Source organism: Hyperolius riggenbachi, chromosome 6 (genome assembly GCF_040937935.1).
Source record: "Hyperolius riggenbachi isolate aHypRig1 chromosome 6, aHypRig1.pri, whole genome shotgun sequence".
NCBI classification, from domain to species: Eukaryota; Metazoa; Chordata; class Amphibia; order Anura; family Hyperoliidae; genus Hyperolius; species Hyperolius riggenbachi.
The window spans coordinates 267,820,441-267,845,255 of record NC_090651.1 but is presented as its reverse complement, the minus strand read 5'-3'; the positions used below and the strand labels follow the sequence as shown (position 1 = coordinate 267,845,255).

General features: G+C 42.0%; 1 protein-coding gene across 2 annotated transcripts in view; it reads right to left on the bottom strand.

The window, feature by feature from the left end:
• The window catches only part of HTR3B (5-hydroxytryptamine receptor 3B), a 71,195-nt gene that overhangs the window by 28,138 nt on the left and 18,242 nt on the right, over nucleotides 1–24,815 (bottom strand). The window contains exons 3-6 of one of the 2 annotated variants that reach the window (XM_068242789.1): nucleotides 21,310–21,354; nucleotides 6,908–7,017; nucleotides 3,476–3,645; nucleotides 1,418–1,575 (exon numbers count right to left, since the gene is read on the bottom strand). In XM_068242789.1, coding sequence (XP_068098890.1) covers nucleotides 1,418–1,575; nucleotides 3,476–3,645; nucleotides 6,908–7,017; nucleotides 21,310–21,354 — 483 coding nt within the window. Of the gene's footprint in view, nucleotides 1–1,417; nucleotides 1,576–3,475; nucleotides 3,646–4,175; nucleotides 4,228–6,907; nucleotides 7,018–21,309; nucleotides 21,355–24,815 lie in introns of those variants that run through there. The other variant, XM_068242790.1, reaches the window with a different exon arrangement.

The window sequence follows — 24,815 nt, the reverse complement described above, 5'->3', positions numbered from 1 at the left end:
TGCCAGGTAATAATGAGGAAACAATGGGAGGGCTAGGCCACCCTGCCTATTGGGATTTATAAGAAGAAAGAACCTGAATCTGGCCATTTAGTTATTCCAAATTGAACCTATAATCACTGAGTGCAGCCTAGCAAGGAAGGACACTGTTACTTAACAGGAGAATGGTGTAGAATATTAAGGATCTATGGCAGCAATGCCATTTTCACCAGGTTCGTCCTAACTACAACCAACAAATTCAGTTTGGACCAGGCCTTGCACCTAACCTTAACATACGCAAGCAGGGGGAAGATTTCCACTTACAGGCCTGTCATGTATAGTCACCCCGATATTTAAAATGTCTTTACCACTTGCAAGGGCACAGGGGCAGGGGAAGCCCCAGACAATTATTACCACTGACTTGTCTCTATTTATGCACAACTTGGAAAAGAAGCTTGACTCATCTATCACGTTTGGAATAGGAGTTGGGTGTTATGTACTAAGGAGTAACTGCTAAGAATTAGTAAAATGTATTGACACTGTAGAGAGTGTAATTAGGAAAGTGGTCCTCCTACTGAATGTAACTAACGTTTTAGAAAGCTCTGTACAAATTCCAGATGAAATTTAGCCAAGGCGGCCAACTCTGCTAAGAATCCGGTGTGTACAGAAGCCCCCTCTCGGCCACTCGGTTAGCAATCTGACCTAGCAGATCACTTCGGCCAAGAGCATTGTTCTCCAAACTTACCCCGCAGTGTGACATCACAACCGCACCATTCCTTTGTCCCTCCACTTCCCCTGCATAGCAACAGAACATGTCGCTAGCCTGCAGTCTCTGCCCTGTAATGTCACCCGAGGGACCCAACACTGATCCCCGCCAGGCCACATTGATTTTGTGGGTGTACAGCCCTTAAGACAAAGCCTTAATTTTCTGATGCAAAAAAATGATAAATCGTGTAAATAAGAACTGGAAGTGAGGTGAATTCTGTTCAATGGGGAGAAAAATAGCATAACATTTTACATTTTAGTAGCTCTGAGGAGTGGTAGAGCATTTGTGAAATGTTATAGCTGCATTAGGTAATTTTAAGAAAAATCTCTTTGTGTCCTGCTTAGGTTCTAGAGATACCAACAGGAGGTAGAGGTTATTTAGGCAACTGGCAAACAGACAACAGCAAAATATTGGATAAATGTCTAACTCCTTATCCTATCATGAAATGTTTGGGTGGGAGTCAAAGTTTGATAAGTATTATCTATAAATACTGGGTTCCTCAACACAAGTAAGCAGAATCCTCATCAGATATCTTCAGTAAAGGGGTGTTCTCCCTGCCTGTCATTAAGCTTCACTCATCCTGCTGTGATACACAACCATTTATGAGGAGCCTTTATAATCATGCATACATGCAATTTTTTGTACAATTAAAAAGAAAACTGTATAAAAACTTACATTGAATTGGACCTGAGCAAAGCTGCCCCCCTGGGTGTGTAGGATGTCATAGCTGGAAGGTACAGAGAGAAGTTCCCATTCACCATCGTTAAGAAAAATGCTTTTGTCCACCATGATTTCTTCATAGCTCCTCCAAATGGAAAGATTTAGATCATTTACTGGAATGGAACACGGTACAGGTATCAAGTTTTCTGTAGTTGTATTACTTTTACAAAAAAAGATACAGAAGCTAATTAAGAAAGAAGGATGGATAACCACAGAAACCTGATGATGGAGGACTGATGATAATGGTAATCCAGAAGCTGATGACACTATGACTGTAAAACACTTATTTAATTGATTATGATAATGTTTTTGAAGTCATTTCAAAGAAACAGATATCACATTCTTACAATGGGCTTTATAGGTAAGTTTTACCATAGCAATCTTTTGCTTTGTGCTACCTACTACTTTTGCTTTGTGCTACCTACTACTACCTACCTACCTACTACTTAGGCAAAGAATGGTTGAAGCCTAAAAGTGCAAGCTATTGCACCATTGGGGCCATAGCCACTGCTACTGCATAACTGTACTAAAAAGATAAGGGAAACTGTGTATGTAAAATTTTCATATGTGTACTTCCTTCATCTAGTCTGTATGTTGCTTTATTTTTCTGTATACATATGTCATTATCGTCCCTTTAGGTTGTAAGCCATTGGCAGGGCTCTCTCTCCTTGTGTATCATACTTGATTGTGCACTCTACCCAGAATAATGTGAACTTGTATTATTGGGACAACCACTCCTGTGTATGATCTGCCATTGTATTATTACATGATGTACTGAGTGTTCTTGCCCTTTTGCATGAATTCAGTAAAGGAACCAGCCTGTAAAGTGTTGCCATCATAAATCCGGCATAGCGGGGTCTGAACCCTCTATAACAGTGATTAATGATTGAGGGTATACCTTGAAAAAAATCAGAGCACTCAGTATTTGATTTTATATAACTTGAGTTTATGTAAAAACATGTATTTGCTTATCATACAGCAATATACAAAAATATGAACAGTTCCAAGTAGTGTTTTCCTTTAATAATATTCTAACTGATCAGGCCTTTATAGTCAAACATTCATGAATTTCTTAATACATTGAAAAAAGAATTATACCAATTTTATTATGTAGAATATGATCAAAAATAGTATCAGCTTAATGCTGAAAAAAAGTAAACCACCATAATATTAAGCAGATTGCCCATTCTCTGTCATCTTTTCAGCATCTAGAACAGGGGCGTAGCAATAGGGGTTGCAGAGGTTGCGACCGCATCGGGGCACTTGGGCCAGAGGGGCCCAGAAGGGCCCTCCCTCAACTACAGTATTAGCTCTTTATTGGTCTGTGCTCATAATAATCACTTCTATAAATACTTTGAATAGAGGTAATCATCAACAAACTATTCCACATCCCCTTTTTGTACCTCTGACACTGTAGTTGCCATTGGCAGGTTTTTGTGCATCGTATCAGTTGTTATGTATAGAGTGCTTGGGGGGCCCCATTATAAAACTTGCATCAGGGCCTACAGCTCCTTAGCTACGCCACTGATCTAGAACCGCGAGTGGGAAGGTAGGGCTCCAGAAGAGCTTCAGCTTGTGTGTGTCTTCTAAGAAGATTTACAGGCTAGTGTTGGAATAGATCTCAAACCACCTACTGTATTTTTTATACCCAATCCTTTCAATATGGCTGCCTAACTTTTGGAATTGCCCTCAATCTCTAGTCCTGATAGGCTGAAAACTCATTTGAATCAATAATTGTTTTATTTTGAATTCCTGACACTTAATTTATTTTATTTTTAAATTCCTTATTTAACTTATCTGTGGGAAAATATGCTGTTTGGTATTTACACATACTGACATTTGCTTATGAGGTCTATTTGACATATTTTGGTATAATTTGATGTCTGTTAATTAGCTCTTTGATTTTAATAGAATTATTGTCTGAGTCTAACCTGTTTGATTAGAATAATATCATATAAAATTTAGACTCAAGATAAAATTAGAAGGGCTTTATTAGAAGGCTGGAAATGTTACCTGTATGCAAGCAGCTGCTAAAGGTCAGACTGCAGTTCTGTACATCAAATGGAAAGGCGTAGGTCTCCAGGCTGCATGCTGACACAACTTGCATGGGTTTATTGTTCCTGATAACCCCAGCAGAGTTAACATAGACATAGGGCAAATCCGGTGACTTTCCATCTTCAACACTATGGAAAACAGTGTTTGTGTCAATTTTTTTAAGGAGTACAGGATGGTAACAAAGGACAATTTAAAGAAATAAACATGCAATAGACATTGGTCATTCAAAGCTCAGCAATCTGGAAATTAAGGGATACATTATGGTCTGTATTAGGCATTTAATTAAGATTTATATCTATGCTATGACCCCTAAAGGTAATTGGTCAAAGCAGAAGACAACTGCAACTCAGAATACGCTGAAAAACACATACGCACAGGTAAAGTCAAAACTCCTCAAACGTCAAAGTAGCCACTGTTGCCTGAGAAATGGGCTGCTAGAGTCAACACTAAAGATGGCCATAAAGGAATTACTTTTTCGCCACATTTTATCATTTTGATTAAATCGGCCAGTGATCCAGTGACTCAAACTTAAGCCTCGTACACATGCTAGAGGGTTCTTGACTGAGGCGTCTAGTTGAAACCACCTCTGCCTAGAACCTACAGTGACCCTGATGCATCTAAACCAAGTGCAGGCTGAGACCATTGTTTTACTCCTTACCCCTTGCACTCGTTTTCTGCTCCATCAAGCATCATGCTTCACCCCTCCAACCTCCATAGCAACAGAGCTGCACAGATTGTACTGCACCTGGCCCTGAACTGTCGCCTTAGGGATCGAGTGAGCATTATTAATAGTGTGTGTATACACCTTAAAGGGCCCGTTTCCAATACACACGGTGCAATGCGGCTACATAGACGCATCGCACCGTGGCTGTACTGAAACCAACACACAGCAATGGAATAGTTTCAATTGCGTGCTGCTAATACGGCGTGGTGTGAAGCGATTCGAGAATCTGCAGCATGCTTGCATGCCCGTATCTGTGTACCATCTCCTCCTATTCACTACCGCATTGGGAAATGCGAAAGTGACACCAATAGGAGCGGAAGTGATTTTTATTGATTTTGGATAGTGTATCATTTAAAAGTGTAATAAGGCACATCCAAATAGTGTGGTGCAGCATTGTGTGCTACCACTTTAAAGTGAACCTGCAGACTAAAAATCTACTCAGCAGCACTGAAGAGGCTTAGTGTTTCTTTAGCAGTTTCACAGCATCAGAACTTTGTTTTTCTTACATAAGCCTTATTTTTAGCTGCACAAAAGCTTAAGCTCCGCCCCATCAAAGAAAACTGCTCAGGCTTTTTTTTCCCTGATGCTGTGCAAAGCATGATGGGATTTCATATGCTGTTATTCACATTGCCTAGCAACTGGGAATGTTGATCAGCACACAGGACAGTTGGAATTGTGTCTCATGCACTCTGTCACCTCCTTTCAATCAAAAAGATGTCTGCCCTCATGAAATCAAACATTTGCCTGTTCTTTTAAAACATGGTGGTTAAGAGATTATATTACCTATCTATTTTAATTAACATAACTAATGTAACTTAATGACAGTATGTTTGTTTAGGCTGAAGTTCCTCTTTAATGGTAGCAGTGGTATATTAATCTCGTCAGATGTTTGCTGAATTCTGATTGATAAGAAGTGAGGGAAGGAGGTACATTGATCAATAATACATGATCAAGTGGATGATTCCTCCCGCTCGTTTGCCCCTCTATAAAGCATCATGCTTCACCCCTCCACCCTCCATAGCAACAGAACTGCACAGACTATACTGCACCTCGTCCTGAACTGTCGCCTTAGGGGTCGAAAGGGCGACATTAATAGTTTGTGTGTACACACTTTTACTTGAGCAATACATTTTTATTGATTTTAGACAGTTTATCATTTAAAAGTGTAATAAGGCACGTCCAAATAGTGCGGTACAGCATTGGGTGCTACCACTTTAGTGGTAGCAGCGGTATATTAACCGGTTCAGCACCGCAGTCCGAAAATCTCATGCATCCGAGCAACGTTCACCTCCCATTCATTCGCCTATAACTTTATTGCTACTTATCACAATGAATTGATCTATATCTTGCTTTTTCCGCCACTAATTAGGCTTTCTTTGGGTAGTACATTTTGCTAAGAATTATTTTTTTCTAAATCTATTTTAACAGGAAGATTAAGGAAGAAATGAAAAAAATTCATTATTTCTCAGTTTTTGGCCATTATAGTTTGAAATTAATATACGCTACCGTAATTAAAACTCATGTATTTTATTTGCCCATCTGTCCCGGTTATTACACCATTTAAACGATGTCCCTATCACAATTTATGGTGCCGATATTTCATTTAGAAATAAAGGTGCATTTTTTCAATTTGCGTCCATCACTATTTATAAGCTTATAATTTTAAATAATATAATAACATATTCTCTTGACATGCATATTTAAAAAGTTCAGACCCCTGGGTAACTATTTATGTTGTTTTTGTTTTTTTTTAATTGTATTTTTTTTTTTTTATAAAAAAAAGTGTATGTGGGTAATTTTTGGTGTGGGAGGGAAACTGCTAATTTTAAATGTAAAATAATATTTTTTTTTAATTAAAAATGTATGTTGGTGCAGTTTACTATCTGGCCACAAGATGGCCACAGTGAAAAAAGTCCTGGATGCGAACGATCTCGCATCCAGGAACTAAAATGTTGGGGAGAAGTTTCCTGGGGGCAGAAATACTGCGTTCTCTGGAGAGAAAGCGTCGGTATTTTCTGCGGGGAAGTTAGATCGGTGAATGGGAATTATATTCCCATTCACTGATCGGGGGGCTAGCGGCGGGCAGCGGGAGCGCGCACCAGCCGGCGGCAGCAGCAGTGCTCGTCCAGATAGGCCGAACTGGTTAATCTCGTCAGTTTTTGCTGAATTCTGATTGATAAGAAGTGAGAGAAGGTGGTACATTGATCAACACTACATGATCAAGTGGATGATCAGTTGTTGAACACTCCTGTTACTGACCAGTGCATAGCTAATGTAAGGGAAACAACTTTAGGCCGCAATTTACACAGGGCTCCAGCATCCATCTCCGAGATGGACGCGGCATTCCTGCTGATGTGAATCTGCATCCAAATCCCTTTAGGGCTTCAGATATGGTGTGCAAAAAAACTGCAACAGTTTGCATATTTTTCCCTGCACAAGAATCGGAAGCAGCCTATTGATTTCCATAGGCTGCAATTCCACTTCCAACATCACATGTGGAGAAATGGGGGGAATTGTAGCCAATGGAAATAGGCCCTTACTGCTTCCATTACCTACGTCCACCCAAGATATTCTATAAATCCTTCTTATTAAAGTTTAACACTGTCCTTATCAGACTGCTGAACTAAGAGACAACAGAAGAGATTGTAAGAGTACTTTTTACATACAATTCATTGATAACAATGTCTGGCACCCAAATAACAGTGAGGGGAAGAGAGATTTCTTCAATTCCATCAAACTGGCTCGAGTTCCAAGACAGAAATTCATCTTTCCATGTCTGTGATAAAGAAAGCCAAATATTAGCAATACATGAAATAGCCACTATCAGCTGTAACCTGGGAAGGAGGGCTGGAATTGATTTGGGATTTTTATACAGAGGACTTATACAGAGGGCATGCACTGTAGAGTAACAGTTAGGGTCATTTGATGTTATGTTAGTTTGTACCTCTAATCTAAAGAGAAACTATAACCAAGGATTGAACTTCATCCCAATCAGTAGCTGATACTCCCTTTCCCATAAGAAATCCATACCTTTTCTCTAATAGAGCATCAGGGGGTCTGTACTGCTGATATTGTGGTGAAACCCCTCCCCGAGTGTGATGTCAGCACCAGTGTGCAGACATCACTCTGTGGGAGCCTTGTTGCATTGTGGGAAATAACAGCTTTCAACTTCCAAAACTCAACATCTTCTTCAACAGAGATCACCTGCCAGCAGTAAAGATTTTGCCTTGTGATCAATTTCAGAATTTGAATCAGGGAGAGGAAATATTTTACAATGGGCAAACCATTCACTTGAAAAAAAGGAAGAAAAATATACTATAAAATCAATAACATTTATTTAATCACCAATTATAAAACATTATATAGCAACTTAATTCTATAAAAAACCAGAGTATTAACTCCAATGACCTGGGGGAACTCAATCATCAGCCTGAAAAACCAACATTAGTTGTTAACATGATAAATAGGTCAAACAATTATAAGCTGGAGCTCACAGCAAAAAATGTATAGGCCTAAAAGTTGTGGACCACACAAAGTGCAGTTCCAATTTGAACAAAAAATGGGCGTATTCAAATGCATAGAGATGTAAGATCCATAGCAATCCAAGGTGGTATCATAAGATCAAAGCAGAGTTCAAAACAAGGTTCAAAACCGAGTTTCTTCCTAGTATGGTGACATACATGTATCCCAATGGTCATTCCTCATCACTGGAGTGACAATGTTCCTTGGTTATTCAGTATACTCAATACAACCATCAGCTCAAATACACCTTCTTAGTTCCTCGATTAAATCGCAAAAACAAGGTTCATAAGGACATCAAAACGTCATAGCATCCATCAAACATATCGTTTACGTGACAAATAGTCTCAAGATCAGCTGTAGTATGGAATGTAGTAGGAGATCACTGTATTGTTAGTCAGCAGTTAGTGAGTAAACAGTGTTGAAATTCACCAGTAATCATTCCCTTGTACAATTCTCCATTCTCCTCATGGATCAGTGATAATATGGGATATGATGTCGGAGATCACTGTATTGCTTATCAACAAACAGATCTATAAACAGTGTAAAGTCCGCCAGGGATTAGTCCCTTATGCAGCTCTCCAATCCCATTATGGTCACGTGATGGAAGATATAATGTAGTTGTAGTATTTTCATAAGATAGTGTATGAGGCAATGTCCATCCATATGCATGTCAGCGTATTGTAAAACAAGGATTGCAAAGAATACTCATCCACTCTAGGTAGGTCGGTGTTGGTAATCCCCCAGGTGGAGCGTTGCTACTGGTAGGCAATGAGCCCTGGTTTGCCGACCGGTTTCCCTGGCAAAGTCGCCAGCATCATCAGGGCAGGCTCATTAGGTCATCCCATCCGTGCAGACCTGGCCTAATAATGGCGCCCGGCGGCCCCAGGACGCCCGGCCGTGCGTGGGCCCGCCCCACGTCAGCGCGTCACACTGCTGCGCGCGCAGACCGGGGGGATACCACGTCAGGCGCGCATCCATCCCACACCAGCGCGTCACAAACCTGCGCACGCAGATAAAGGCATAGAGCGCGCACCGGCCGATTGGAGCAGCGCATCACCCCAACTAACCAAGAGTGCCATCTTGTGGCCAGATTGAAATTAGTCACAAATGGGCTGCGCACCACCCAATGGCCAAAAGGAGGCCACATTTAAGCAGTGCAGAGCCCAATGGATGAGCACACATTGGGGAAGGTGGAAAGCACCGCCCTGGGCAAATCGCCCGCAATGGCGCCCCGGGGCCGCCCTGGCTCCACACCACTGGGCTCCCCAATCCCCCCCAAAAAAAAACGGCCACACAGACCCGAGACTGCCAAGCCGGGGAGACGAACCCAAGGGGGGTCGGTGCACCACAATTAGTGAAAGAATCACTCATTATAGGAAAAGCCACATATAGATATAAGATCTGTCCACTAAGCCCTGGAGCGGCCGCTCCCATATTCGGGGCTTAGATTATACATATCCAGGCACACCGCTCCCCCAAGGGCCATCTCCACAGCGCAGCAGCCCCAACCCCGCATGACAGCCCCCAGAGGGCAAGAGGAATAACCCAGGGGGCCTAGGTGTAAACACATCATGGGACTAACACAAAATCAAATACATTTCGATCCAAAAGTATATACAAATATGTTAAATTTAGATTATATATTCCATTTAAAATAAGTTTCATTTATAGATGTTATGATCAACCAATATATCAGGTAGACAAAAGCTGTCCCAATGGAACATGGGGCACAGCTGTTTTGCAGAATCACATTAACATAAAAATCAGTAGTTCCCGTTAAGGCTGGACCCCGGGGGTCAGAGGGGACCCCCACATAAGGGGATGTGGTGGAACAGCAAAGCCAACCCTCCACGGGCCAAGACGGTCCGGGAGGACACGGCGGAGCTCAAGAAGGAAGACAAGTGAGTTAAATGTATAAAGTAATCCCAAAGGGGAGAGCCCACCATAGCAAGTGGCTCGCTCAATTTCCTATCACAAAAAAGGGGCATAGTCAATGCCTTCATTCAGGCCTGGAGGCCGAAAGGCCTTCAACTTATATATCCAGAAGGCCTCACATTGAAGGAGCCTCCCGTCCCAATCTCCCCCCCTTGGGTCTAAATGTACCCTATCGAGACCAAAAAATCGTACTTTAGTTGGATTAGCATTCTGACATCCAGCAAAATGTCGTGCAACTGGTGTATCATGGGATTCACTGATCCCATATGTATGTTCATAGATGCGTCTTTTGAATGCTCTACCCGTCTTGCCCACGTAGAAGGCTCCACATGGGCAAAGAAGCAGATAGATGACCCCCTCGGTCTCACAATTGGTATAGTGTCTAGTGGTAAGTATTTTGTCTCGAGCCTTTAGTGTACATTGCTTGCCCACATGGATGTAGCGGCACTGGTTACATGCATGACAGGGATATGTACCCAAGGCAGTGCACTTACATAGTTTGCCCGTTCCACTTTGACCTGGATAATGACTGCGTGTCAATTTATCCCCTATAGTGGGGGCCCGTTTAAAAGTCAACATTGGTTTTTCTGGGACAAGGGCGGCAACTTTGGGATCCACCATCAGCAAAGGCCAATGCTTGCACAATAAAGATCTAATCTGTTGGTGTTCACTGCAGAATTTAGTAATGAAGGATAGTCGCCTGGTGGCAGGGTCCTGTGAATCAGTTGGTCTATATAGTAAATCTGACCTACATGTGCTACTAGCTCTATGATAAGCTCTCTTGAGGTATTTCTTAGGGTAACCTCTGGCTCGAAAGCGTTGTTGTAGGTCCTCGGCCGAGGACTGGAAGTCAAGGTCATCTGAACAGTTACGCCGCACCCGAAGGTATTGGCCTATCGGGATACTGCGTATCTGGTGGGTCGGATGGAAACTACCAGCATGCAGCAAAGAATTCGCTGCTGTCGGTTTCCTATACAATTTTGTCTGTAGCATACCCTTCTCATCTATGTAAACAGTCACATCCAAGAACGGGATGCTATATAAATCCTTTGACATGGTAAATTTTAGATTAAATAGGTTGTTGTTAAGCAATCCCACCAATTTGGTTAGATCCTGCTCAGTACCAGTCCATATCAGGAAAATATCGTCTATAAAACGATGCCAAGTGATAACATTTTGTAACAACCCACTCAAATCCTCGTTAGAGAAGATATATCTCTCCCACTCCCCCAGGTACAGGCACGCATAGGACGGAGCACACGTTGTGCCCATCGCTGTGCCCTGCACCTGGAGGTAGTGGGCGGAGTCAAATGTGAAAAAGTTGTTGGTCAAAATAAATCGCAACAACTTCAATAAAAATATGTTGTGCGGAATACTATCAATGGGTAAAGTAGTCAACACCGACCTGATAGTTTCCAAACCCTCTTCATGTGGTATACTGGAATAGAGGGCCTCGACGTCGAGGGTAACCAGCCAAGATCCAGGTGGAACACTCATTCCATCCAAAATGGTCAGGAGATGAGCTGTATCCCTCACATAGGAGGGAAGTGCTTTAACATGAGGTTGAAGGTGTGTATCCACATAAATGCTTGCATTGGCCGTTAGGGAGCCACATCCAGATACAATGGGTCTCCCACTGGGATTGGTAATTGATTTATGCGTCTTGGGTAACGCATAAAATGTCGGTAATCTTGGATTGGGGTTCCACAGGAACCGATAAGTCTTTTTGGATATCAATCTCACCGCTAGACTGTCATCCAGCAATTTTTTGAACTCACCTGTGCTGGCCTCCACCCTCGACATCGAGACCCTCTCATACCAGTCTGTGTTGTTAAGTATGCCATAACATATTTGTTCGTATCGGTCCTTAGTCATGAGGACCACGTTGCCGCCCTTGTCCGAGGGCTTAATCACCAAGTTGGGGGCCGCCGACAGTTCGTCGAGGGCCCTTTGTTGATCACAGGTCAAATTTGAGTGGAATCCACTTCCAGATGGAAGTGTTTCAAGATCTCGCATCACAGATAAAGCAAAGATTTGCAAAGAAGGAACTGTTGATAATGCAGGAAAAAAGTGAGACTTCGGTCTCACTCTAGTTTTATCTGGTAAGTCTATTTCTGAAGCAGATGATATCAAATTCATGTCACTAACATCACCCATGGGACAGCAATCTTTCCATAGGCTCAATAGATCTTGTTGTGCTTGTTGATCCTGTGAGGTAGTGAGGGAAATGGGGTCTCTAGTATCATCCCCAAACATTACTTTCAACGCCACACGTCTACAAAAGAGGTGTAGATCACGTACCAATTCAAATTTGTCCAGGTTGGTGGTGATTGCAAAGCCCAGGCCCAGATTGAGGACTGCAACATGGTCATCATTAAGTACAAAGTCAGATAAGTTGATAATTTGTTTAGACAAAGATTCATCCATGGTGTCAACATTCAATGTTGGTTTATACACCAGTTGTTGATCTATTTGTGTTGATGGCCATGTTTGTCCTTCGATCTGCCCGATCTTAATGTGCCTCCCCTGTCCCTCGTGTCTGGCCCACCCATTCCTAAAAAATGTTGTTGTTGTGATGTCACAGAAGACAGTGAAGATTGTGAGCTAAGATTAGGGGAAGATAAAGATTCTTCATGTGAGAAGTTGGATAAAAGTGATTCCAAGGAGGAAGCCGAAGGGGCTCCTTTTGTTTTTGGAGAAAAAATATTAAAGTGTGTTTGTGAGACATCTGATTGTGTCTTCTTAGGCTTCTTGGGTGCTAGATTCGGACCTCCTGGGTTTAATTCACTCTGTGAGGATAAAGATGAGCTAGGTGACTGTTTATGTGTAGGATTAGGGGCTTTAGGGTGCGGATTGGGTTTATTTGGCCTGGGTTGAACAGGCTTATTAGGTAGGGAAGGTGTGGGTTGTGGTCGGGGGTTAGGTTTAGGTCTATTAATGTTCCATTTATAAGCTTGGCCCACGAACGGCCGGGCGTCCTGGGGCCGCCGGGCGCCATTATTAGGCCAGGTCTGCACGGATGGGATGACCTAATGAGCCTGCCCTGATGATGCTGGCGACTTTGCCAGGGAAACCGGTCGGCAAACCAGGGCTCATTGCCTACCAGTAGCAACGCTCCACCTGGGGGATTACCAACACCGACCTACCTAGAGTGGATGAGTATTCTTTGCAATCCTTGTTTTACAATACGCTGACATGCATATGGATGGACATTGCCTCATACACTATCTTATGAAAATACTACAACTACATTATATCTTCCATCACGTGACCATAATGGGATTGGAGAGCTGCATAAGGGACTAATCCCTGGCGGACTTTACACTGTTTATAGATCTGTTTGTTGATAAGCAATACAGTGATCTCCGACATCATATCCCATATTATCACTGATCCATGAGGAGAATGGAGAATTGTACAAGGGAATGATTACTGGTGGATTTCAACACTGTTTACTCACTAACTGCTGACTAACAATACAGTGATCTCCTACTACATTCCATACTACAGCTGATCTTGAGACTATTTGTCACGTAAACGATATGTTTGATGGATGCTATGACGTTTTGATGTCCTTATGAACCTTGTTTTTGCGATTTAATCGAGGAACTAAGAAGGTGTATTTGAGCTGATGGTTGTATTGAGTATACTGAATAACCAAGGAACATTGTCACTCCAGTGATGAGGAATGACCATTGGGATACATGTATGTCACCATACTAGGAAGAAACTCGGTTTTGAACCTTGTTTTGAACTCTGCTTTGATCTTATGATACCACCTTGGATTGCTATGGATCTTACATCTCTATGCATTTGAATACGCCCATTTTTTGTTCAAATTGGAACTGCACTTTGTGTGGTCCACAACTTTTAGGCCTATACATTTTTTGCTGTGAGCTCCAGCTTATAATTGTTTGACCTATTTATCATGTTAACAACTAATGTTGGTTTTTCAGGCCGATGATTGAGTTCCCCCAGGTCATTGGAGTTAATACTCTGGTTTTTTATAGAATTAAGTTGCTATATAATGTTTTATAATTGGTGATTAAATAAATGTTATTGATTTTATAGTATATTTTTCTTCCTTTTTTTCAAGTGAATGGTTTATGGTTTATGAGTCTCAGACTCTAAAGGAAGCACCTTATTTGCTAATTTGGGACCCACAGTGTGAAAAATTATTTGCTCAGGGGTGGAAACACCCATCTATATAGGTGGGCCAAATGTGGATATTGAATAGCTATATTTTTTCATTTTATATATTAGCTTATTTGGTCCCGTTGGCTGGTCCGGGGGGGTTGGCGGGGTTCCCCACGTGGGGGGAGCCATGGCCACCGCCCTGGGATGGGATGATATGGTGGAGCGAATTAGGGAAGAGAATACTAATGCACAGCCCACACGTAAGATTGAGGTTGAGATCTCTCACTACTTCTTCAAATTACAAAAATTATATGAGATCAAGTCCAAAAAGTGGTGGGATATTACCTATCTTAACAAATATATCAAAGCTAAATTTGCACCAATGGGTATGCGTGTCCAAATATTCCCACAATCTAAACAACTTACTCCGGCCTTTAAGGAGAGGTGGGAGGAGAACTTTGAGGGTTGCTCCAAAATTATGATGACGCTGATGATTGAATTACATGAGGTGGAAATCACCTGTGTTAATGATCAGATTAAAGATTTTGATTCAAAATTGGAGCCCTTCAGAGAACACCCATTCCTCCAACAGAGGAAAGAGAAATTAAAGAAACATCTGGAGAATTATAATAGGGGTATAGTTGATATGAAGGAGAGAAAGTTTGAACGGGACAGATTGGCATATGCCATGGGCCAAGCTTATAAATGGAACATTAATAGACCTAAACCTAACCCCCGACCACAACCCACACCTTCCCTACCTAATAAGCCTGTTCAACCCAGGCCAAATAAACCCAATCCGCACCCTAAAGCCCCTAATCCTACACATAAACAGTCACCTAGCTCATCTTTATCCTCACAGAGTGAATTAAACCCAGGAGGTCCGCATCTAGCACCCAAGAAGCCTAAGAAGACACAATCAGATGTCTCACAAACACACTTTAATATTTTTTCTCCAAAAACAAAAGGAGCCCCTTCGGCTTCCTCTTTGGAATCACTTTTATCCAACTTCTCACATGAAGAATCTTTATCTTCCCGTAATCTTAGCTCACAATCTTCACTGTCTTCTGTGACATCACAACAACAACATTTTTTAGGAATGGGTGGGCCAGACACGAGGGACAGGGGAGGCACATTAAGATCGGGCAGATCGAAGGACAAACATGGCCATCAACACAAATAGATCAACAACTGGTGTATAAACCAACATTGAATGTTGACACCATGGATGAATCTTTGTCTAAACAAATTATCAACTTATCTGACTTTGTACTTAATGATGACCATGTTGCAGTCCTCAATCTGGGCCTGGGCTTTGCAATCACCACCAACCTGGACAAATTTGAATTGGTACGTGATCTACACCTCTTTTGTAGACGTGTGGCGTTGAAAGTAATGTTTGGGGATGATACTAGAGACCCCATTTCCCTCACTACCTCACAGGATCAACAAGCACAACAAGATCTATTGAGCCTATGGAAAGATTGCTGTCCCATGGGTGATGTTAGTGACATGAATTTGATATCATCTGCTTCGGAAATAGACTTACCAGATAAAACTAGAGTGAGACCGAAGTCTCACTTTTTTCCTGCATTATCAACAGTTCCTTCTTTGCAAATCTTTGCTTTATCTGTGATGCGAGATCTTGAAACACTTCCATCTGGAAGTGGATTCCACTCAAATTTGACCTGTGATCAACAAAGGGCCCTCGACGAACTGTCGGCGGCCCCCAACTTGGTGATTAAGCCCTCGGACAAGGGCGGCAACGTGGTCCTCATGACTAAGGACCGATACGAACAAATATGTTATGGCATACTTAACAACACAGACTGGTATGAGAGGGTCTCGATGTCGAGGGTGGAGGCCAGCACAGGTGAGTTCAAAAAATTGCTGGATGACAGTCTAGCGGTGAGATTGATATCCAAAAAGACTTATCGGTTCCTGTGGAACCCCAATCCAAGATTACCGACATTTTATGCGTTACCCAAGACGCATAAATCAATTACCAATCCCAGTGGGAGACCCATTGTATCTGGATGTGGCTCCCTAACGGCCAATGCAAGCATTTATGTGAATACACACCTTCAACCTCATGTTAAAGCACTTCCCTCCTATGTGAGGGATACAGCTCATCTCCTGACCATTTTGGATGGAATGAGTGTTCCACCTGGATCTTGGCTGGTTACCCTCGACGTCGAGGCCCTCTATTCCAGTATACCACATGAAGAGGGTTTGGAAACTATCAGGTCGGTGTTGACTACTTTACCCATTGATAGTATTCCGCACAACATATTTTTATTGAAGTTGTTGCGATTTATTTTGACCAACAACTTTATCACATTTGACTCCGCCCACTACCTCCAGGTGCAGGGCACAGCGATGGGCACAACGTGTGCTCCGTCCTATGCGTGCCTGTACCTGGGGGAGTGGGAGAGATATATCTTCTCTAACGAGGATTTGAGTGGGTTGTTACAAAATGTTATCACTTGGCATCGTTTTATAGACGATATTTTCCTGATATGGACTGGTACTGAGCAGGATCTAACCAAATTGGTGGGATTGCTTAACAACAACCTATTTAATCTAAAATTTACCATGTCAAAGGATTTATATAGCATCCCGTTCTTGGATGTGACTGTTTACATAGATGAGAAGGGTATGCTACAGACAAAATTGTATAGGAAACCGACAGCAGCGAATTCTTTGCTGCATGCTGGTAGTTTCCATCCGACCCACCAGATACGCAGTATCCCGATAGGCCAATACCTTCGGGTGCGGCGTAACTGTTCAGATGACCTTGACTTCCAGTCCTCGGCCGAGGACCTACAACAACGCTTTCGAGCCAGGGGTTACCCTAAGAAATACTTCAAGAGAGCTTATCATAGAGCTAGTAGCACATGTAGGTCAGATTTACTATATAGACCAACTGATTCACAGGACCCTGCCACCAGGCGACTATCCTTCATTACTAAATTCTGCAGTGAACACCAACAGATTAGATCTTTATTGTGCAAGCATTGGCCTTTGCTGATGGTGGATCCCAAAGTTGCCGCCCTTGTCCCAGAAAAACCAATGTTGACTTTTAAACGGGCCCCCACTATAGGGGATAAATTGACACGCAGTCATTATCCAGGTCAAAGTGGAACGGGCAAACTATGTAAGTGCACTGCCTTGGGTACATATCCCTGTCATGCATGTAACCAGTGCCGCTACATCCATGTGGGCAAGCAATGTACACTAAAGGCTCGAGACAAAATACTTACCACTAGACACTATACCAATTGTGAGACCGAGGGGGTCATCTATCTGCTTCTTTGCCCATGTGGAGCCTTCTACGTGGGCAAGACGGGTAGAGCATTCAAAAGACGCATCTATGAACATACATATGGGATCAGTGAATCCCATGATACACCAGTTGCACGACATTTTGCTGGATGTCAGAATGCTAATCCAACTAAAGTACGATTTTTTGGTCTCGATAGGGTACATTTAGACCCAAGGGGGGGAGATTGGGACGGGAGGCTCCTTCAATGTGAGGCCTTCTGGATATATAAGTTGAAGGCCTTTCGGCCTCCAGGCCTGAATGAAGGCATTGACTATGCCCCTTTTTTGTGATAGGAAATTGAGCGAGCCACTTGCTATGGTGGGCTCTCCCCTTTGGGATTACTTTATACATTTAACTCACTTGTCTTCCTTCTTGAGCTCCGCCGTGTCCTCCCGGACCGTCTTGGCCCGTGGAGGGTTGGCTTTGCTGTTCCACCACATCCCCTTATGTGGGGGTCCCCTCTGACCCCCGGGGTCCAGCCTTAACGGGAACTACTGATTTTTATGTTAATGTGATTCTGCAAAACAGCTGTGCCCCATGTTCCATTGGGACAGCTTTTGTCTACCTGATATATTGGTTGATCATAACATCTTTAAATGAAACTTATTTTAAATGGAATATCTAATCTAAATTTAACATATTTGTATATACTTTTGGATCGAAATGTATTTGATTTTGTGTTAGTCCCATGATGTGTTTACACCTAGGCCCCCTGGGTTATTCCTCTTGCCCTCTGGGGGCTGTCATGCGGGGTTGGGGCTGCTGCGCTGTGGAGTCGGCCCTTGGGGGAGCGGTGTGCCTGGATATGTATAATCTAAGCCCCGAATATGGGAGCGGCCGCTCCAGGGCTTAGTGGACAGATCTTATATCTATATGTGGCTTTTCCTATAATGAGTGATTCTTTCACTAATTGTGGTGCACCGACCCCCCTTGGGTTCGTCTCCCCGGCTTGGCAGTCTCGGGTCTGTGTGGCCGTTTTTTTTGGGGGGGGATTGGGGAGCCCAGTGGTGTGGAGCCAGGGCGGCCCCGGGGCGCCATTGCGGGCGATTTGCCCAGGGCGGTGCTTTCCACCTTCCCCAATGTGTGCTCATCCATTGGGCTCTGCACTGCTTAAATGTGGCCTCCTTTTGGCCATTGGGTGGTGCGCAGCCCATTTGTGACTAATTTCAATCTGGCCACAAGATGGCACTCTTGGTTAGTTGGGGTGATGCGCTGCTCCAATCGGCCGGTGCGCGCTCTATGCCTTTATCTGCGTGCGCAGGTTTGTGACGCGCTGGTGTGGGATGGATGCGCGCCTGACGTGGTATCCCCCCGGTCTGCGCGCGCAGCAGTGTGACGCGCTGACGTGGGGCGGGCCCACGCACGGCCGGGCGTCCTGGGGCCGCCGGGCGCCATTATTAGGCCAGGTCTGCACGGATGGGATGACCTAATGAGCCTGCCCTGATGATGCTGGCGACTTTGCCAGGGAAACCGGTCGGCAAACCAGGGCTCATTGCCTACCAGTAGCAACGCTCCACCTGGGGGATTACCAACACCGACCTACCTAGAGTGGATGAGTATTCTTTGCAATCCTTGTTTTACAATACGCTGACATGCATATGGATGGACATTGCCTCATACACTATCTTATGAAAATACTACAACTACATTATATCTTCCATCACGTGACCATAATGGGATTGGAGAGCTGCATAAGGGACTAATCCCTGGCGGACTTTACACTGTTTATAGATCTGTTTGTTGATAAGCAATACAGTGATCTCCGACATCATATCCCATATTATCACTGATCCATGAGGAGAATGGAGAATTGTACAAGGGAATGATTACTGGTGGATTTCAACACTGTTTACTCACTAACTGCTGACTAACAATACAGTGATCTCCTACTACATTCCATACTACAGCTGATCTTGAGACTATTTGTCACGTAAACGATATGTTTGATGGATGCTATGACGTTTTGATGTCCTTATGAACCTTGTTTTTGCGATTTAATCGAGGAACTAAGAAGGTGTATTTGAGCTGATGGTTGTATTGAGTATACTGAATAACCAAGGAACATTGTCACTCCAGTGATGAGGAATGACCATTGGGATACATGTATGTCACCATACTAGGAAGAAACTCGGTTTTGAACCTTGTTTTGAACTCTGCTTTGATCTTATGATACCACCTTGGATTGCTATGGATCTTACATCTCTATGCATTTGAATACGCCCATTTTTTGTTCAAATTGGAACTGCACTTTGTGTGGTCCACAACTTTTAGGCCTATACATTTTTTGCTGTGAGCTCTAGCTTATAATTGTTTGACCTATTTATCATGTTAACAACTAATGTTGGTTTTTCAGGCCAATGATTGAGTTCCCCCAGGTCATTGGAGTTAATACTCTGGTTTTTTATAGAATTAAGTTGCTCTATAATGTTTTATAATTGGTGATTAAATAAATGTTATTGATTTTATAGTATATTTTTCTTCCTTTTTTTCAAGTGAATGGTTTATGGTTTATGAGTCTCAGACTCTAAAGGAAGCACCTTATTTGCTAATTTGGGACCCACAGTGTGAAAAATTACAATGGGCAAACACTGACTAAGGGCATGATTCACAAAGCTTTTTCACCTGTTTTCCTCTGTTTTCACCTTATCTATGTTACATTTGTAAGCTCCTAAAGAGCAAAAAAATAACTTAAGTAAATTAAGGTAAGAAAAGTAATATTGAAATGAAGTTAATCAGGACCAACTTATTTGAGTGAATATTTTGCCTGTAAATGTGCTGAAAGGGTATTTATAGTGATAAATAAGTCATGTATGAGAAGTTTTGTGAATAGAGCCCTTAATCATTTATAAATAATGATTGTAAAAATTAAACACTTTTTTTCATTATGTTATTTTCACTGCAGTTCCTCTTTAGGGCTGATTCACACGGGCTTCTGCCAAGCTTTTGTTCGGCGCCACGTTCAAACGCCGGCGTTTAAATGCCAGCATTTAGACGCTAGCTTTTGAAGGCTTTTAGGAAGCGTTCAAGGCTAGCAGTTCTGGTCTCTGCGATTGTTTCCTGGCGTTTACCGCCTCTGAAAGCAACATGTTGCTTTCAAGATGAGACGCAACGTCGGGATCTACTGCCAGGCTTTCATGAAAGCCTGCAAAAGCCAGCTCTAAACGGTAGATCCCCAAAAACGCAGAATCTTAAACGCCGCGGTAAACGCCACAAAAACGGCCTTGTGAACCAGCCCTTACCCACTACCAGAGGTGACTGGACTCCAATGCTGAGAGGAAGCGGTAACTTAGAGTTTCTGCGCATGATCAAGGACAGTGAATCACAATATGGCATTCTGCCATCTATTCTAAACCTTCAAACCTATTTAATCAGACACAAAATCTAAGGACATTTTGTGTATTTCTTATTGATTTATCTAATCACACAAGCAGTGAAAAGAGAATTTGGAGATGTCCCATACACCAACTTCTAGGCTATTGCCGTGGCTGCAAGTAACAGTTACCTTAACTATGTAACTGCAATGCTGTCTGCACACTGAAATTGTTAAAGAAAACCTGAACTGAAAATTAAAAGTCAAAATAAGCATACACAAGTCATACTTACCTTCCATCTCGTCTACTCCTCAGTGTCTTTCTCCTGCCCCGCGTCCTGTTTGTTCACTGTGATCAAGGGATTTTTCCGTCCTCCATTTTGAAAATGACCATTACCCATAACATCTTTCTGGTCAGCACACAGTTAAACTGTAACATCGCCCACTTGAGCCATAGGGAAACATGGACATTACCTGGTACATCAGTTTTCCTCTCAGCAATAACTGACAGCAACTGATATTTTACTGACAGCAACTGATATATTTCAGATCTGACAAAATATTGTCAGAACTGGAAGGGATTATTGTCAGAAAAAATGCTGAGCTTCTGAGAGGAACTGATGGCAAGGTAACTATGTAATGTTCATTAGAAGTTACCTTATGTGTTTATTTTAAATATTTTTACTCAGTACAGGTTCTCTTTAAGCATTTTTAATATCATTATAGTCTAACTGAATTCAAGAGGGAAAATATTTTAGATTTCAATAGTGTAAAAAGTTGTAAAAAACAAACAAAACACTTTTACATTTTCTAATCATATCAATGATGGTTAACCATACCTGTCGATACCAGATGCTAGTTGTCAACTTCTGATTCTGTCCATCCTAGAGCAAAAAAAATAAAAATACAATTAACCTCCTTGCCGGTTATCCCGAGCTCAGCTTGGGGTAACCTGCGCAGGAGGATTTCTCAGGCCCCGCTAGCCGATTTTCACAATTTTATTTTATTGCACGCAGCTAGCACTTTGCTAGCTGTGTGCATATTTCGATCGCTACGGCTCACCGCCGATTCGCCGCTACCCGCCGCGCCCCCCCCCCCTCCAGACCCCTCGCGCAGCCTGGCCAATCAGTGCCAGGCAGCGCTGAGGGGTGGATCGGGATTCCCTCTGATGTCCCGACGTCCATGACGTCGGTGACGTCATCCCGCCCCATCGCCATGGCGACGGGGGAAGCCCAGCAGGTATTCCCATTCTGAACGGGATTTCCTGCTTTCAGAGAGCGCCGGCGGCGATCGGTTTAGGTAGGGGGATGCCACGTGTCAGCGGCTATCATGTAGCTAGCCTTAAAAAAAAAAGTGCTGCGCCGCCTCCTTGCTGACACAATTGGAACGGCAAGGGGGTTAATAACAGAAAGTGGGATAAAATGCTGACATAACATTCAATAAAATGTGGTTTCCCACTTTCATTACCCATACAGTTATCATATTTGCTTTTTTGCACAAGTATTATTGTCTGTTTACAAATTACAAGTTCACAAAGTACAGTTTATCTGCTTTGAAAGCTGCCATTGCATTTTATTGCATAACTGCTGTATTTATATATTAAAATCTATCTAGTGATCATTCCTCAGCTCTTTCTGCTTCTCAGCTCAGTACAGCTCAGTTTCAGTTGTGTCCTAATGTTTACGAAATGTATCTGACAAACAGATGTAAACAAAAGATAATGTTATGAATTCTTCGAATGCAGCCGCAAGGGGCTTTCCACTGAAGAACAAAGGGGTGTGTTTAACTGTCTGAATGCTGTTCTGCTACATTTTTTTTTTGTGGTGGTAGATTTTATGCTGTAAATAATTTTTTGCAGCAAAGAGGAAATGCTGAGTTTTATACCACTTTAACCACTTCACCACTAAGGGGTTTTACCCCTTGAGCACTAGAGTAATTTTCACCTTTCAGCGCTCCTTCCATTCATTCGTCTATAACTTTATCATTACTTATCACAATTAAATGAACTATATCTTGTTTTTTCCGCCACCAATTAGGCTTTCTTTAGGTGGGACATTATGCCAAGAATTATTTTATTCTAAATATGTTTTAATGGGAAAATAGGAAAAATGTGGGAAAAAATTCATTATTTTTCAGTTTTCGGCCTTTATAGTTTTTAAATAATGCATGCTACTGTAATTAAAACCCATGAAATGTATTTGCCCATTTGTCCCGGTTATAAAACCATTTAAATTATGTCCCTATCACAATGTTTGGCGCCAATATTTTATTTGGAAGTAAAGGTGCATTTTTTTCAGTTTTGCATCCATCCCTAATTACAAGCCCATAGTTTATAAAGTAACAGTGTTGTACCCTCCTGACATAAATATTTAAAAAGTTCAGTCCCTAAGGTAACTATTTATGTATTTTTTTTAATTGTAAATTTTTTTAATTTTTTTTTTAAGTACAAAAAAAAAATGGGGAGTGTGGGAGGTAATGAGTTAATTTTTTGTGTATAAGTAATGTATTTGTATGTGAAAAATGCTTTAGGGTGTAGTTTTACTATTTAGGCACAAGATGGCAACAGTAACTTTTTGTTTAATGCGACCTTCCGGATGCTTGGAGGAAGTACTAGGAGGCTGGGAAAGTTTTTTTTTTTCACAATGATCGCCCTGCTTATCGGAGAAGTAGCGGATCATTACGGGGCTTAGATCAACAAATGGGAATGTATTTTCCCGTTCATTGATCTCTGGGCGAGTGGCCGGCGGCGTGTTTACGAGCGGGAGTGCGCGCTAGAGCGAGCAGGAGCGCGGGCAGCGGCGGGAGCGCAGAAAGTACGGATTTCTCCGTCTCTGGGGGTGAAAGGATGGATAAAGGGACGGAGAAATTCGTACAGGCGGGGGTAAAGTGGTTAATATTATCTGCTTAGATTGCATTTAAGATATGAATTCCTCTTAAGGATTCTTTTCTTTTAAATTATTATTAATAATAATAATAAGAGTATTTTTTATTATTACAATGCCTCTGGGATGTGAAAGTTTCCGTAATTGTATGCTGTGTGCTGTCCATTTTTTTCTCTGCCTCTGCACACAAATTTGGATTCAGCCTATTGAGTTCAATAAGCATGAGAAATCGCATCCAAATTCTCATACGAGGAATCGGATGGGAAGCGCAGCTGTAGAAATGTAGCCTAACTTAATCATTCATGTAGCTGTTAAATTGCTAATTGTGTTACTAATAGAAAGTCCCTGTCAATGGTGCAGGCATCTGCCAATAACAGTGCCTAAACTATGCACCACATTTAAATAACACTGGGCTTACTAACACTGGGCTACTTGCATCAAATCCACCTGCCTCGTACATTAGAATCTAGAAGAGACAGAATACAGTCACAGTAAATACAGAGTTTAATGTCACCAGTTACAGACAACCATTTTATTGTTATTTTTTAGGGTTAGTTCTCAGTTGCGTTGCAGAATAATTCTGCATGTCAACTCTTTGTCCATACAAGTCTATAGGCCTTTTCACAGTAAAGCGTTTTAACTGATCACATTATTCTAACTCAATGCAGGCAGGCTTGGATTAAAATCTACGGTATATAATGTCTCCATTGTAGTTCACACTCATTATAACACCTGCATTATGCAATTGACCACTGTGAACCTAGCCTTACTTTGGATTTATATATCTCAAGCACTTTCTGTGTTGCTGTATTGTTATACGTGTTTTTGAAAGAATGTTTTCTGTTAAAAAAGCTTGCACCATGTTTTTTCCCCTCTATTCTTTCACCTCTGCATTAGACCAGTTACTAAAAACACTTTTTATTTTCAAGTACAATTTCAACCATCTTTCTTGTCCTTCATATATTTGGTATCACTAGTGACAATGATATATGTTTACAGCTCCACCTGCTGGTCTCAGTGGCAAGCCCCAAAAGATTAAAAAGCACAGCTCAGAACATCAGCCTTACAGGAGGATTTGGAAGTGCAGGTTTTTAATAAAACAACTACTGTATATGCAATACATTTAGGGTTGCATAAAAAGGGAAATTAAAACACACATGCTACTGCCTACTTTTTATGCAATACCATTTTACGTATCGTATTACAGAAACGGCATTAGGATTTTAGAAAGGATACAAAAATGGGCTACAGAATTAATCAGATGGATGGAAAAAAAAAGTCTAAGGGGCAATTAAATTAACATATAAACATAACCAAGGAAATTAGATTAAAAAACAAGATGTTAAATTAGGTCTTCCTAGGTCTAGGCAAAGAACAAGTGAACATTAACTGCACATTTAGGAAAGGAGATTTTGAGGTTGATGCACTAACCGCCAGTATTATTGCTGTACACAGACAGGGCA